Here is a 15,736-nt window from a genome sequence, read left to right as displayed (position 1 = left end):
TGTCTGCTGTTATCTCTCTTGGGTGTGTGATAGGTGTTTATATGATATATTGATGGTGTATACCAGTTGTGTTAGTGTCATGCTGTTATCTCTCTTGGATGTGTGATAGGTGTTTATGTGATATATTGATGGTGTATACCAGTTGTGTTAGTGTCATGCTGTTATCTCTCTTGGATGTGTCATAGGTGTTTATATTACATATTGATGGTGTATACCAGTTGTGTTAGTGTCATGCTGTTATCTCTCTTGGATGTGTCATAGGTGTTTATATTACATATTGATGGTGTATACCAGTTGTGTCTGGTGTCTGCTGTTATCTCTCTTGGATGTGTCATAGGTGTTTATATGATATATTGATGGTGTATACCAGTTGTGTCTGGTGTCTGCTGTTATCTCTCTTGGATGTGTGATAGGTGTTTATATAATATATTGATGGTGTATACCAGTTGTGTCTCGTGTCTGCTGTTATCTCTCTTGGGTGTGTGATAGGTGTTTATATGATATATTGATGGTGTATACCAGTTGTGTCAGTGTCATGCTGTTATCTCTCATGGATGTGTGATAGGTGTTTATATGATATATTGATGGTGTATACCAGTTGTGTCAGTGTCATGCTGTTATCTCTCTTGGATGTGTCATAGGTGTTTATATTACATATTGATGGTGTATACCAGTTGTGTTAGTGTCATGCTGTTATCTCTCTTGGATGTGTGATAGGTGTTTATGTGATATATTGATGGTGTATACCAGTTGTGTCAGTGTCATGCTGTTATCTCTCTTGGATGTGTCATAGGTGTTTATATAATATATTGATGGTGTATACCAGTTGTGTTAGTGTCATGCTGTTATCTCTCTTGGATGTGTCATAGGTGTTTATATTACATATTGATGGTGTATACCAGTTGTGTCTGGTGTCTGCTGTTATCTCTCTTGGGTGTGTGATAGGTGTTTATATGATATATTGATGGTGTATACCAGTTGTGTCTGGTGTCTGCTGTTATCTCTCTTGGATGTGTGATAGGTGTTTATGTGATATATTGATGGTGTATACCAGTTGTGTTAGTGTCATGCTGTTATCTCTCTTGGATGTGTCATAGGTGTTTATATTACATATTGATGGTGTATACCAGTTGTGTCTCGTGTCTGCTGTTATCTCTCTTGGGTGTGTGATAGGTGTTTATATGATATATTGATGGTGTATACCAGTTGTGTTAGTGTCATGCTGTTATCTCTCTTGGATGTGTGATAGGTGTTTATGTGATATATTGATGGTGTATACCAGTTGTGTCAGTGTCATGCTGTTATCTCTCTTGGATGTGTCATAGGTGTTTATATTACATATTGATGGTGTATACCAGTTGTGTTAGTGTCATGCTGTTATCTCTCTTGGATGTGTCATAGGTGTTTATATTACATATTGATGGTGTATACCAGTTGTGTCTGGTGTCTGCTGTTATCTCTCTTGGATGTGTCATAGGTGTTTATATGATATATTGATGGTGTATACCAGTTGTGTCTGGTGTCTGCTGTTATCTCTCTTGGATGTGTGATAGGTGTTTATATAATATATTGATGGTGTATACCAGTTGTGTCTCGTGTCTGCTGTTATCTCTCTTGGGTGTGTGATAGGTGTTTATATGATATATTGATGGTGTATACCAGTTGTGTCAGTGTCACGCTGTTATCTCTCATGGACGTGTGATAGGTGTTTACATGATATATTGATGGTGTATACCAGTTGTGTCTGGTGTCTGCTGTTATCTCTCTTGGATGTGTGATAGGTGTTTATGTGATATATTGATGGTGTATACCAGTTGTGTCAGTGTCATGCTGTTATCTCTCATGGATGTGTGATAGGTGTTTATATGATATATTGATGGTGTATACCAGTTGTGTCTGGTGTCTGCTGTTATCTCTCTTGGATGTGTGATAGGTGTTTATATGATATATTGATGGTGTATACCAGTTGTGTCTGGTGTCTGCTGTGGGCAACAGTTGTTTCAATAATTCCTCTGTAACCAAGCTGAGATCTACATTGTGAAACAGTTTCCCCAAAAAGTGATCTCATGAACAGCCAAACTTGTAGTAACTCACTCCAATATATGAAAGCTATGTAATATTACAATGATGGCAATAAAACCAGTGCCCCAGTATAACCATGGCAACAAATGTATACGCATTACAATATCAATATATTCTGCTACAAAGTCAATAGGAGATATGTTTAAACAGTACCCACAGTAATAATGTCATCTTGGCATGATCTTTAGGAGTATTACTTGGAAGATCACATTACCATGAATTAATCACAACAATTCCACGAGAAAAATGAGAGAAGCTAATGTGTTCTCCTGTCACATTCACTGCGGGGCATTACCCCTGCAATCTATGGACACAGCTCTATAGACAGGGTTCGTACTGATTTTCAAGACTAAAGACACATAATTATAAACGTAAACTTAATACAATAATAGAAAAACACAACTTCTAAGCATGATAAGTTTAATCTGAAATTCAAATCAGCGTAATGCAAAACCTCAGCCAAACAGACATCAAGATTTGGCCTCACAAACACCATGAACACCAAGAAATAATGTATTAGGAACGTATCTTCATACTTTTGAAACAAAGTTGTAAAAATAGTTGTAAGTAGTCTATGTTACAAACAACCACAATCACATTTTAGATATTACTTTGCAGACACTTCATCTTCACTTCATCAAGCTTTAACTTGTACAAACTCTCATAGATGGTAACAGTACATACTCTTTGGGGCCCCAAACAGCACAGCATCCATAGCTTTCACTGATATCTTCTGTTTGTGAACAGCATTTTTTATTCCAAGGGTTGTTGTATAGAAGTTGCTGTTGCTATAAGCCAATCTGAAAGAACAGTTAGCAATTTTAATACAAGATATTCTTGTATAGTGTTGTATGTCAAACATCTATCACAAACGAAATTATGGTTTCAATGATGAAAACAAATCAACTACAAAAATACAGTCATTCCCCTTTGTTCTGAGTCAGCTGGCATGTAGCAAGCCATATTATTGTACAAGTCGGATAGGTGGCAAAGAGGGAGAACACCAGAAATGTGGTTCACATTGTACCCATGTGGGGAATCAAGCCCAGTTCACTGACACGGAGAAACAAAGCTATAATCAGTGGGCTACATCACTCAGCATGAGCATGTGACCACTTACTTACCCTTACCCTTTAAAATGGCATTTTTTCACTAAAACTCAAATTTAAAACCAATTAAGATCATAATTCATATGTAAATGATTTTGTCTCTTGGCAGGAGTTGGCTGCGGTTAGAAAAACGACTGATCACAAGTGCCTCAGTTTTAATACTTGTTCCTTTTGTAGCCATGGTGGTTCCGTTATGGCATGGCTTCAAAAACTCACACTGTTTACAAGCAGATTGAAGGATGCACTCAAATTTCGTTGACATTTACCTCATTGACAACATTTACCGGATTGACAACATCTACCTCAGTTATGACCCAGCTACATCTGCACCACAACCACAATCAAACAGGTTAGAAACTAACTGACAACATCTCTGACCAGGGTCAGGCTTGGTTTTCTGTCAACAAGATTGTTGAAGTAGTGCAGTACAGTACAGTGCCCTGTGTCAGTACCGTATGTCAGTTCAACACACTGTGTGAGTACAGCATCATGTCAGTACAGTTCCCTGTGTCAGTAGAGCAGCCTATTGCAGTACAACGCCATGTGACAGTACAGCAGCCTGTGTCAGTACAGTGTGTTGTGTCAGTACAGTGTGTTGTGTCAGTACAGTGTGCTGTGTCAGTACAACAGCCCATTGCAGTACAAAGTCATGTGACAGTACAGCAGCCTGTGTCAGTACTGTGTGCTGTGTCAGTACTGTGTGCTGTGTCAGTACAGCAGCCTGTGTCAGTACAGTGAGTACAGCATCATGTCAGTACAGTTCCCTGTGTCAGTAGAGCAGCCTATTGCAGTACAACGCCATGTGACAGTACAGCAGCCTGTGTCAGTACTGTGTGCTGTGTCAGTACAGCAGCCTGTGTCAGTACAGTGTGCTGTGTCATTACAAAAACCTATGTCAGTACAGTGTGCTGTGTCAGTACAGCAGCATGTACAGTGCCACATGTCAGTAGACCTCCCTCTGTAAAGTGAGCTGTATTTTAAGGACAGACAGGCTTGCTATATAGACAGTAAGTATGAGGGAACAGATCTTACTTCTGAGTTACCATGGCAACCAATATGTGCAATGCAGGTTAGTAGAAAATAGTAGAGTTATATGTCACCATGCTTAGTGTTTTTCAATAAACATCAATAATAAATGTCATCTTCAGACAACTGTATGAGAGAAGTGTGGAGTGTGGTGGTGTCATGTCATTTAGGTGGGGTGGAGCAAGTATTTACATAGGGTGGAGATGGCATTTAGATAGGGTGGAGGTGGTGTTTAGAGAGGGTGGGGTGGAGGTGGTGCTTAGAGAGGGTAGGGTTGGTCTTTAGGCAGGGTGGAGGTGGTGTTTAGCTTGAGTGGACATGGTGTTAAGGTTGGGTGGGGGTGGTGTTTAGGAATGGTGGGGTTGGTCTTTAGGCAGGGTGGAGGTGGTGTTTAGCTTGAGTGGACATGGTGTTAAGGTTGAGTGGGGGTGGTGTTTAGGAAGGGTGGAGGTGGTGTTTAGGTTGGATGGGGATGTTGTTTAGGTAGGGTGGAGGTGGTGTTTAGCTTGAATGGACATGGTGTTAAGGGTGGGTGGGGGTGGTGTTTAGGAAGGGTGGGGTTGGTCTTTAGGCAGGGTGGAGGTGGTGTTTAGCTTGAGTGGACATGGTGTTAAGGTTGGGTGGGGGTGGTGTTTAGGAAGGGTGGAGGTGGTGTTTAGGTTGGATGGGGATGTTGTTTAGGTAGGGTGGAGGTGGTGTTTAGCTTGAGTGGACATGTGTTAAGGTTGGGTGGGGGTGGTGTTTAGGAAGGGTGGAGGTGGTGTTTAGGTTGGATGGGGATGTTGTTTAGGTAGGGTGGAGGTGGTGTTTAGCTTGAGTGGACATGGTGTTAAGGTTGGGTGGGGGTGGTGTTTAGGAAGGGTGGGGTTGGTCTTTAGGCAGGGTGGAGGTGGTGTTTAGCTTGAGTGGACATGGTGTTAAGGTTGGGTGGAGGTGGTGTTTAGGAAGGGTGGGGTTGGTCTTTAGGCAGGGTGGAGGTGGTGTTTAGCTTGAGTGGACATGGTGTTAAGGTTGGGTGGGGGTGGTGTTTAGGAAGGGTGGGGTTGGTCTTTAGGCAGGGTGGAGGTGGTGTTTAGCTTGAGTGGACATGGTGTTAAGGTTGGGTGGGGGTGGTGTTTAGGAATGGTGGGGTTGGTCTTTAGGCAGGGTGGAGGTTGTGTTTAGCTTGAGTGGACATGGTGTTAAGGTTGGGTGGGGGTGGTGTTTAGGAAGGGTGGGGTTGGTCTTTAGGCAGGGTGGAGGTGGTGTTTAGCTTGAGTGGACATGGTGTTAAGGTTGGGTGGGGGTGGTGTTTAGGAAGGGTGGAGGTGGTGTTTAGGTTGGATGGGGATGTTGTTTAGGTAGGGTGGAGGTGGTGTTTAGCTTGAGTGGACATGGTGTTAAGGTTGGGTGGGGGTGGTGTTTAGGAAGGGTGGGGTTGGTCTTTAGGCAGGGTGGAGGTGGTGTTTAGCTTGAGTGGACATGGTGTTAAGGTTGGGTGGGGGTGGTGTTTAGGAATGGTGGGGTTGGTCTTTAGGCAGGGTGAAGGTGGTGTTTAGCTTGAGTGGACATGGTGTTAAGGTTGGGTGGGGGTGGTGTTTAGGAAGGGTGGGGTTGGTCTTTAGGCAGGGTGGAGGTGGTGTTTAGCTTGAGTGGACATGGTGTTAAGGTTGGGTGGGGGTGGTGTTTAGGAAGGGTGGAGGTGGTGTTTAGCTTGAGTGGACATGGTGTTAAGGTTGGGTGGGGGTGGTGTTTAGGTTGGATGGGGATGTTGTTTAGGAAGGGTGGAGGTAGTGTATAGGCATGTAGGCATTGGGGTTTAGGTTGGGTGGAGGTGGTGGTTGGATTGGGCAAGGGTCATGTTAAGGAGGGATGGAGTTGGTGTTGAGGTAGGGTGGAGGTGGTGGTTGCATTGGGTGAGGGTTGTGTTAAAGTGGGGTGGAGTTAGTGTTTAGGTAGGGTGGAGATGGTGGTTGCTTTGGGTGAGGGTCGTGTTAAGGTGAGGTGGAGCTGGTGTTAAGGTGGGATGGAGTTGGTGTTTAGGTAGGGTGGAGGTAGTGGTTGGACTGGGTGAGCGTCGTGTTAAGGTGGGGTGGAGGTGGTGTTTAGGTAGGGTGGAGGTGGTGTTTAGCTTGAGTGGACATGGTGTTAAGGTTGGGTGGGGGTGGTGTTTAGGAAGGGTGGGGTTGGTCTTTAGGCAGGGTGGAGGTGGTGTTTAGCTTGAGTGGACATGGTGTTAAGGTTGGGTGGGGGTGGTGTTTAGGAAGGGTGGAGGTGGTGTTTAGGTTGGATGGGGATGTTGTTTAGGTAGGGTGGAGGTGGTGTTTAGCTTGAGTGGACATGGTGTTAAGGGTGGGTGGGGGTGGTGTTTAGGAAGGGTGGGGTTGGTCTTTAGGCAGGGTGGAGGTGGTGTTTAGCTTGAGTGGACATGGTGTTAAGGTTGGGTGGGGGTGGTGTTTAGGAATGGTGGGGTTGGTCTTTAGGCAGGGTGGAGGTGGTGTTTAGCTTGAGTGGACATGGTGTTAAGGTTGGGTGGGGGTGGTGTTTAGGAAGGGTGGGGTTGGTCTTTAGGCAGGGTGGAGGTGGTGTTTAGCTTGAGTGGACATGGTGTCAAGGTTGGGTGGGGGTGGTGTTTAGGTTGGATGGGGATGTTGTTTAGGAAGGGTGGAGGTAGTGTATAGGCATGTAGGCATTGGGGTTTAGGTAGGGTGGAGGTGGTGGTTGGATTGGGCAAGGGTCATGTTAAGGAGGGATGGAGTTGGTCTTGAGGTAGGGTGGAGGTGGTGGTTGCATTGGGTGAGGGTTGTGTTAAAGTGGGGTGGAGTTAGTGTTTAGGTAGGGTGGAGATGGTGGTTGCTTTGGGTGAGGGTCGTGTTAAGGTGAGGTGGAGCTGGTGTTAAGGTGGGATGGAGTTGGTGTTTAGGTAGGGTGGAGGTAGTGGTTGGACTGGGTGAGCGTCGTGTTAAGGTGGGGTGGAGTTAGTGTTTAGGTAGGGTGGAGGTGGTGGTTCCATTGGGTGAGGGTCGTGTTAAGGTGGGGTGGAGTTGTTGTTTAGGTAGGGTGGAAGTGGCATTTAGGTTGGTTTGGGGTGGCGTTAAGGTGGGGTGGAGTTGGTGGTTAGGTAGGGTGGGGTTGGTGATGGATGGTGAGGAATGAGGTTGAAAGTCAGTAGTAGCAGGGTGGTTCACTAGGATGGATGGATGGAACAAAACAAGATGAGACTGGCCTACCTGGGCAGACTGGTGCCATCGACCAGTTTTGTGTGGAAGATCTCGATGTACTGTGGCAGCTCAACATGACACTCAAGCCACTCCAGGACATCATCGTTTGTCCAGTTGTACACTGAATAACAGAGAAAGACTTGAAATTACTTGAGAAGATTTCACTCATATGACAATGTGCACTAACGTGTGGCTGCTTGTACTAGCCCAGACTTAACCCATTTATGCACACTGTTCCATTTTGGGGACTGGTACTTCAAAAAAGCATTTCTCTCCTATTGCTGAAGATAGAAACTTGCTGTATAGACGTGAATGAAGCTGAATGAATTGTTTAGTGGTTCGACTATTCACATTACTTGCGAAGTTTAAGCAGCTCACTTGCTAATTTGGTGAAGTGTGAAGTTCGATGATTTTTCTGTTGGTCCCTATTTTAACTATGTATGTTCATTAGATTGTGTTTAAAACTTTTGTTGTGCAAATAGAATGAGAATGAAAATGGTTTGCATTTATTCCATACTCCATTCTCCACTAAAGTATCATCCCCAAAATATGACGATATGCAGATACATGACCTTCAATGAGGTAATAAATTTGGCTTAGGTGGTGGGAGATCAACCTCTTAAATCTTAAAAATCTGACACTTCTCACAAATCTGACACTTAAAATCTGACACTTTTAATTTAAAAGATTTCATGGAATAAAATCAAACTGGCTTTAATATGCTACTATGTGTACTAACATATTGCAACCTGAACATTCCATGAGCATTCTTGATCCCATAATATGTTTTCTGATGAACTAAACATTATTTACTGGAAAAAACGCCTAATTCCTTTCACTGCTTGCCAAAAGAAACCAGCTCACAAAATGTGATGAAAATCTACAACTCTGTGGTAACCATGGGTTAAGCAGGTTTATAGTGAAAGCAACTGAGATCCTATGCTGCAGTTAAACACGACAACGCTACTCAGACACATCATATTGACTCCAAGCCGACCAGTCCTTGTTCAGTTGTTGTGCCCATTAATGCCGAGCACCAGACAGGGACCAACAACTGCCATATTTTAACGTCTTTTGATGTGATGTGGCCATGACATTCTGATCTTCAGGAGAATAACAGAGAAAGTAATGAGCTGAGCAAAATGCTGAACACAGACCAGAACAACGTCCACTCACCGTCCGATCTCTCCCAACCCCTCCATAGATCTTCAAAACTAATCAGCTTGTCACTGCTACGGAACATCTTCAACCAGAATGACATCCACTCACCTTCAGATCCCTTCCAACCCCTCCACAGATCTTCAACACTAATCAGCTTGTCATTGCCATGGAAGGTCTTCTGACGTTCAAAGCCATCAGTGTACTGAAGCTCATCTCTCAGGAACTGAAAAGACGCATATTCTCAGAATCATGCTAATATCATCTGTTGATAGCTTTATCAGCTTTATCCCTTGGCTTATCAGATGAAGGCATGGAACATGGACAGTTACTCATAACATCAATCACAAAGTTAAGTCTTATTTGCACCTAGTACCATCTCTCTCACATAACACCTGCACCTAGTACCATCTCTCACATAACACCTGCACCTAGTACCATCTCTCACACAACACCTGCACCTAGTACCATCTCTCACACAACACCTGCACCTAGTACCATCTCTCTCACACAACACCTGTACCCAGTCTCATCTCTCACACAACACCTGTACCTGGTACCATCTCTCTCACAACACCTACACCTAGTACCATCTCTCACATAACACATGCACCTAGTACTATCTCTCACATAACACCTGTACCCAGTCCCATCTCTCACACAACACCTGTACCTGGTACCATCTCTCACACAAAACCTACACCTAGTACCATCTCTCACATAACACATGCACCTAGTACTATCTCTCACATAACAATGCACCTAGTACCATCTCTCACACAACACCTGTACCTGGTATCATCTCTCAAACAACACATGCACCTAGTACCATCTCTCACACAACACCTGCACCTAGTACCATCTCTCTCACACAACACCTGTACCCAGTCCCATCTCTCACACAACACCTGTACCTGGTATCATCTCTCACACAAAACCTACACCTAGTACCATCTCTCACATAACACATGCACCTAGTACTATCTCTCACACAACACATGCACCTAGTACCATCTCTCACACAACACCTGCACCTAGTACCATCTCTCACACAACACATGCACCTAGTACCATCTCTCACACAACACATGCACCTAGTACCATCTCTCACATAACACCTGTACCCAGTCCCATCTCTCACACAACACCTGTACCTGGTATCATCTCTCACACAAAACCTACACCTAGTACCATCTCTCACATAACACATGCACCTAGTACTATCTCTCTCACATAACTGTACCCAGTCCCATCTCTCACACAACACCTGTACCTGGTACCATCTCTCTCACAACACCTACACCTAGTACCATCTCTCACATAACACATGCACCTAGTACTATCTCTCACACAACACCTGTACCCAGTCCCATCTCTCACACAACACCTGTACCTGGTACCATCTCTCACCTATTATACAGGTGAGAGGTGAAGCCTTCAATTACATCAATATTCCATTCAGGTTTTAACAAAACTATAAATGATATCACCAGTTACTGAGATTGGCCATTAGCAGGCTTTAGACTGATCAGATTGGCCTGATTTCTCAAACCACTTATAAGGAGCCCAAATTCCTCTCACAAATGCAAAATGGATTTTTTTTTTACGTTTACATAGAAATCGACAGCTGAAAATGTGTCTGTCCAGTGACATGACCCACATCAGTTTTGCAAGACAACTGTTGAACATGTAATAAGAATTACCTTTAATTTCCAATGCATGTGTAGAAAAATTATTGTTATCAACAAAATTCATCCTCTACTTGAGGTTGACATTGGTTAGTTAGGATCTACAAATGGATGACATTGGTTAGATAGGAAGTACAAATGGATGATATTTAGTGTGATGACACTGGTTAGATAGGACTTACAAAGGGATGACATTGACTAGAAAGATGAGTGAGTGAGTTCAGTTTAACGCCCCACTCAGCAATATTACAGCTACATGGTGGCGGTCAGTAAATAATCGAGTCTGGACCTGACAATCCAGTGACCAACAATATGAGCATAGATCTGGGCATTTGGGAACCAATGACATGTGTCAACCAACCACCCAACCCCGTCAGTCACCTCTTACGACAAGCATAATCGCCTTTTGTGGCAAGCATGGGTTGCTGAAGGCTTATTCTACCCCGGGACCATCATGGGTCTGATTATAAAGGGCCTACAAATGGATGACATCTAGTGTGATGACATTGCTTAGATAGGACCTACAAATGGATGACATTGGTTAGTTAGGACATACAAATGGATGACATTTAGTGCGATGACATTGGCTATAAAGGACTTACAGTAAAATGACTGACATTGGTTAGATTGCACCTACAAAAGGATGTCATTTAGTGTGTTGACGTTGGTTAGAAACAACCAACAAATAAATGTCATTTAGTGTGATGACACTGATTAGACAGGACCTACATATGGATGTCATTTAGTGTGGCATTGGTTAGCTAGAACCTTCAAATGGATGACATTGGTTAGATTGCACCTACAAATGGATGTCATTTGTGTGATGACATTGGTTAGACAGGACCTATAAATGGTTGATTTGTGTCACACTGTATTCCCTTGAATTTTCCTGCAAGAAACTTTAAATTGCTAAAGAAGTCATCTAAAAGTGTAATGACAAGTCACTGAAAACCTGGAGGTGCAGTGCATCCTCTGCCTCACCTTTCCCCTAACATCCCTCCCACTGACCCTCTCCAATCCCACACTCACCTACCTCCCAACCTACCCTTCCCATCGACCCTCTCCGCTCCCACACTCAACTACCTCCCCAATCTACCCTCTCCCACATCCATTTACTCTCTCGCACCCACCCACCTCCCAAAACTACCCTCCCATCGACCCTCTCCGCTCCCACACTCAATTACCTCCCCAATCTACCCTCCCATCGACCTCTCCGCTCCCACACTCAATTACCTCCCCAACCTACCCTTCCCATCGACCCTCTCCGCTCCCACACTCAACTACCTCCCCAATCTACCCTCTCCCACATCCATTTACTCTCTCGCACCCACCCACCTACCCAAACTACCCTCCCATCGACCCTCTCCGGTCCCACACTCACCTACTTCCCCAATCTACCCTCTCCCACATCCATTTACTCTCCCATACTCATCTACCTCCCTCAACATTGTCTAGCATTCCCTACATCATGTAACACGCCCTCCTTAACTTACCTATAATCACCTTATTCCTTCCTTGATCCTCCGTCACTTGCCACAGCCCTCACTTACCTATCTCATTCAACCCTGTCTACAGCGATCTCACATACTACACCTTGTAACAACACAAATCTGCAAGGTCCCATGAGCCCCATCACAGGTCCTCCCGTCAAACGGCCACATCACCCCTACCTACCACTGCACACTAAACAACCTCTTTTCAAACTAAACAAAATCTCATCTGCAAAGATATCCAAATAAAATCTGGTTTTCCTAACAAGAAGATTTGACTCCTGTATGAAATTCCTATGATGCATGCTGTTCCTGTGGACCTGTTTGCTGCCACTCTACCCATGATACCTGCCCCAGCTATATTACTGCCTTTAGTAGCTTGTAATATCAACATACTGTTTACACCATGTCAAATGTTTATCTCAAGGTAAAGATTTGCCTCTACTAAGGAGAACGGTTTTCCAGTCCCTTTGTGCAGATATCCTTGCTAGGTAATTGCCCTTCTCCATACACCTATACTGTTTTCCAGGTGGTTATTGTAGGATTAGGAAGCCATGTCCCTGTAACTGTTGATGACAGCATGTCTCATACAGACCTTGGAGCGATGGGCAGTTATCCCGTATGCAGCATGCCCTGCATATTGGGGAAGGGGACATTAGTCTGCAGGGAACTCTCTGGGCAATTATTACCTGATTTTTATCATCAGTGCCTGATCTAGTGCCTTTGTTACATCGTCACACTGTCACATTGTCACACTGTCACATCGCCACACTGTCACATTGTCACACTGTTACATCGTCACACTGTCACAACGAACTGACATCATCACACTCTCACACACTGTCACTGTCACATAATCACATTGTAATACCATCACAATGTCATCATGACACTGTCACATAATCACAATGGCACATCGTCACACTGTCATGTCAGTGTCACATTCGTACACCATCACACTGTCACATCATTTTCACACTGTCACATCTTCACACTGTCATGTGACTGTCACATCATGACACTGTCACATTGTCACATCTTCAACCTGTCACATCATCACACTATGACATTGTCACTGTCACATCATTACACCTTACAAAGTCATTTATGTGCTTAACAACTTATTTTGGGCATGTGAATGCACTCAACTAAACATTATGAGTATGAAATGAAATTTTCATTGAGAACATATCCTGAAATGTTAAAAATTCTTTTCTTTGCATATTTATCCTCCACTTGGTGTCAGTGAAGTCCTAGGGCAAGCAAGTCACACCAGTATCTTGTACCCCTCTCACCTCTTCCCTCTCCCCTTGTACCACCTCTTCTTGCACTTATCTCACCTTGCACACCTCTTTGTCTCCTTGCACCTCACATCTTTCATCTCTTTCTCTCTCTCCTCGCACCTCACATCTCTCTCTCCATCCACCTCACACCACTCTCTCCTCGCACCTCACATTTCTCTCTCCTCTGACCTGAAATCTCTCTCTACTCACACCTCTCTACTCACACCTCTCTACTCACACCGTGCATCTCTCTCCTCGCACCTGAAATCTCTCTCTACTCACACTTCTCTCTCCTCACACCTCTCTCTCCTCACACTGCACATCTTTCTCTCCTCGCACCTGAAATCACTGCTTGCATCTCACACCTCTCTCTCTCTTCAAGTCTTGTTAATTATACATTGCATAGAAAAATTATCAGATTAACGAGGATGGCAGATTAAACAAACGAGACTAAATAATGTTATTTTATTTTGTTACCTGCAAAAGCATATGATAAAGCTGAATGTTGGATAAACACAGGTTGGATTAACCAGACTTGACTGTACCTTCCTCAAAGTCATCATAAATATCTCCAACAGATCATATATATGTAGCAAGTTTAACTGAGGAAGCTCAAGGATTTCTGCCAACATGCTTTAGAATGGTGGATGTACTGTCCACAAAAGTCCCCACTAACAGAACAATCCAACTTTGAACCCTGCTGGTTCCTGAATCTCAGTGGTTAGTGAGCCTTCAGACATCTCAAACAGGGCTAGTTCACAACTGTCATGACAGGCCCATGTTGGTCACAGACTTCAAGGATATTACCATAGTAATGAAACCAAATACCATTACATAATCAGGTAATGAGTGTTGACAGCATAGATGAGATATGGCTAATCTCAAGGAATATAACATACACACACAAACTGCAAGTTAAACCTTTGTTTCCTTTCACTCTGTGGGATATTGGAAAGCAGTTGCATAACGTAATAAACCCAGGCTGACTCCAAACTGAAGTGGGGACATCTCATAGACAACACTTGCTTCCCAAGGATAAAATAAACTCTCTGAACTAAATCACTGAGATGTTGCTGAAATATACTATGTTCATCCCTGTGAAGCTCATTTCTGGTGTCCCCCGCTGAGATGTTGCTGAAATATTGCAGTTTTCTGGCCACGGCTCCCTGATTACATTGTGACAACCTCTATTTATAATGATACATTATTTGTGTTGAATGACAAATGGCAATACCTACAGACAAGGACATAGCCTACCTGCATGAAGTTTCTGCCCCAATAATTCCAGGCAGCACATGCAACTGCTCTTGCACTCGTACTGGCAAAAACTTTGTTGATATATCATAATTAAACAATCATTTTTGTGTGCACAATGAAGACCCTTCTGCTAGAAAGACCTAAATAAACAACCGATGCACACTATAGAGTTAGTGAGTGAGTCAGTGAGTGAGTGAGTCAGTGAGTCAGTGAGCTTAACTCTGATTTTAGCAATATTCCAGTAAAATCACAGAGGAGAACACCAGAACTGGGCTTCACACATTGTACCCATGTGTGGAGGGAGCACTTTAACCATTAGGGCAACCCAGTGCCCCTGCACACTATACAGAAGAAAATGCATTCATATACATCCCTGAGGTGACAATATGTCCATGTTTGCGACACCTAGTGATACCTGTTGACTGATAGTTTTGTGTGATTTTAATCACTGCCCCCACTTTCCTTGGGTCACGTAATAAGCGAGCCTTTTCAATATTAAATAGCATCCAGGGAATAGGTATCCTTACAAATAGAAAACAGGAGTCATCAGAAGATGACATACCCCCCAGCTCCAACATACTTTGACAGGAAAAATCGTCTGAAGGGTTACCTGATGTTTTTTAGACTAAATTTGAATCATTTTCGAAGTCCGAAATGTTTCCAAGGAAACTGAGAAAATAATAAATCAAAACAACCTGTAAATAGCAAAAGGCACCACTTAAATGTCTGACTGGGATATCTACCAAGTTTTGCTGACAAATATTGGAACGGTTTTTTGAGTTCTGCTCTGGGAACGAAGCCTAAACCTCCATTTTGAGAGGTCCGAAACGTTTCCATGGAAACTGAGAAAATATGAAATCACAAAACCCTGTAAATAGCAAAAGGCACCACTTTGGGGTCTGCCACACATATCTACCAAGTGTTACTGACTGATATTGAGAAGACTTTGAGTTCTGCTCCGGAAACGAAACACACTTCTCACTTTAAATAAATACTTGAGGTTCTGATTGATATATCTACCAGGTTTTGCAGAAAAATATTCAATGTTTTTTTCAGTTCTGCTCTGGAAACGAAGCCCATCCCTCCATTTTGAGATGAGGTCCGAAATGTTTCCATGGAAACCGAGAAAATAAGAAATCACGAAAGCCTGTACATAGCAAAGGCACCACTTTAGGTTCTGATTGATATATCTACCAAGTTTTGCTGAAAAATATTGAATGGTATTTGAGTTCTGCTCTGGAAACGAAGCCCACCCCACCATTAGACTAACACCAAAATGTTCCATGGAAAAACAAAGAAATATAAACGCCAAAAATCTGTAAACAGCGAAAGGCGCAGCCATAGGTTAGGATTATTATATCTGAGTTATGCTCCGGAAACAAAATGATTATGGACGGACGGACACATTACCGCATTACAAGCCCGGGGGAGACACATTACATG

General features: G+C 43.4%; 1 protein-coding gene across 4 annotated transcripts in view; it reads right to left on the bottom strand.

Moving 5' to 3' along the window:
* LOC137274697 (stromal interaction molecule 1-like) overlaps window positions 1-15,736 on the bottom strand; it is a 77,738-nt gene that overhangs the window by 34,588 nt on the left and 27,414 nt on the right. For all 4 annotated transcript variants that reach the window (XM_067808044.1, XM_067808045.1, XM_067808042.1 and 1 more), the window contains exons 3-5: window positions 8,687-8,801; window positions 7,427-7,538; window positions 2,767-2,882 (exon numbers count right to left, since the gene is read on the bottom strand). In XM_067808044.1, the coding sequence (XP_067664145.1) occupies window positions 2,767-2,882; window positions 7,427-7,538; window positions 8,687-8,801 (343 nt within the window). The remainder of the gene's footprint in view (window positions 1-2,766; window positions 2,883-7,426; window positions 7,539-8,686; window positions 8,802-15,736) is intronic.

The sequence above is a fragment of the Haliotis asinina genome, chromosome 2 (genome assembly GCF_037392515.1).
Source record: "Haliotis asinina isolate JCU_RB_2024 chromosome 2, JCU_Hal_asi_v2, whole genome shotgun sequence".
NCBI classification, from domain to species: Eukaryota; Metazoa; Mollusca; class Gastropoda; order Lepetellida; family Haliotidae; genus Haliotis; species Haliotis asinina.
Note: the sequence above shows the minus strand (reverse complement) of the source record. Positions and strands in the feature narration are given on the sequence as shown.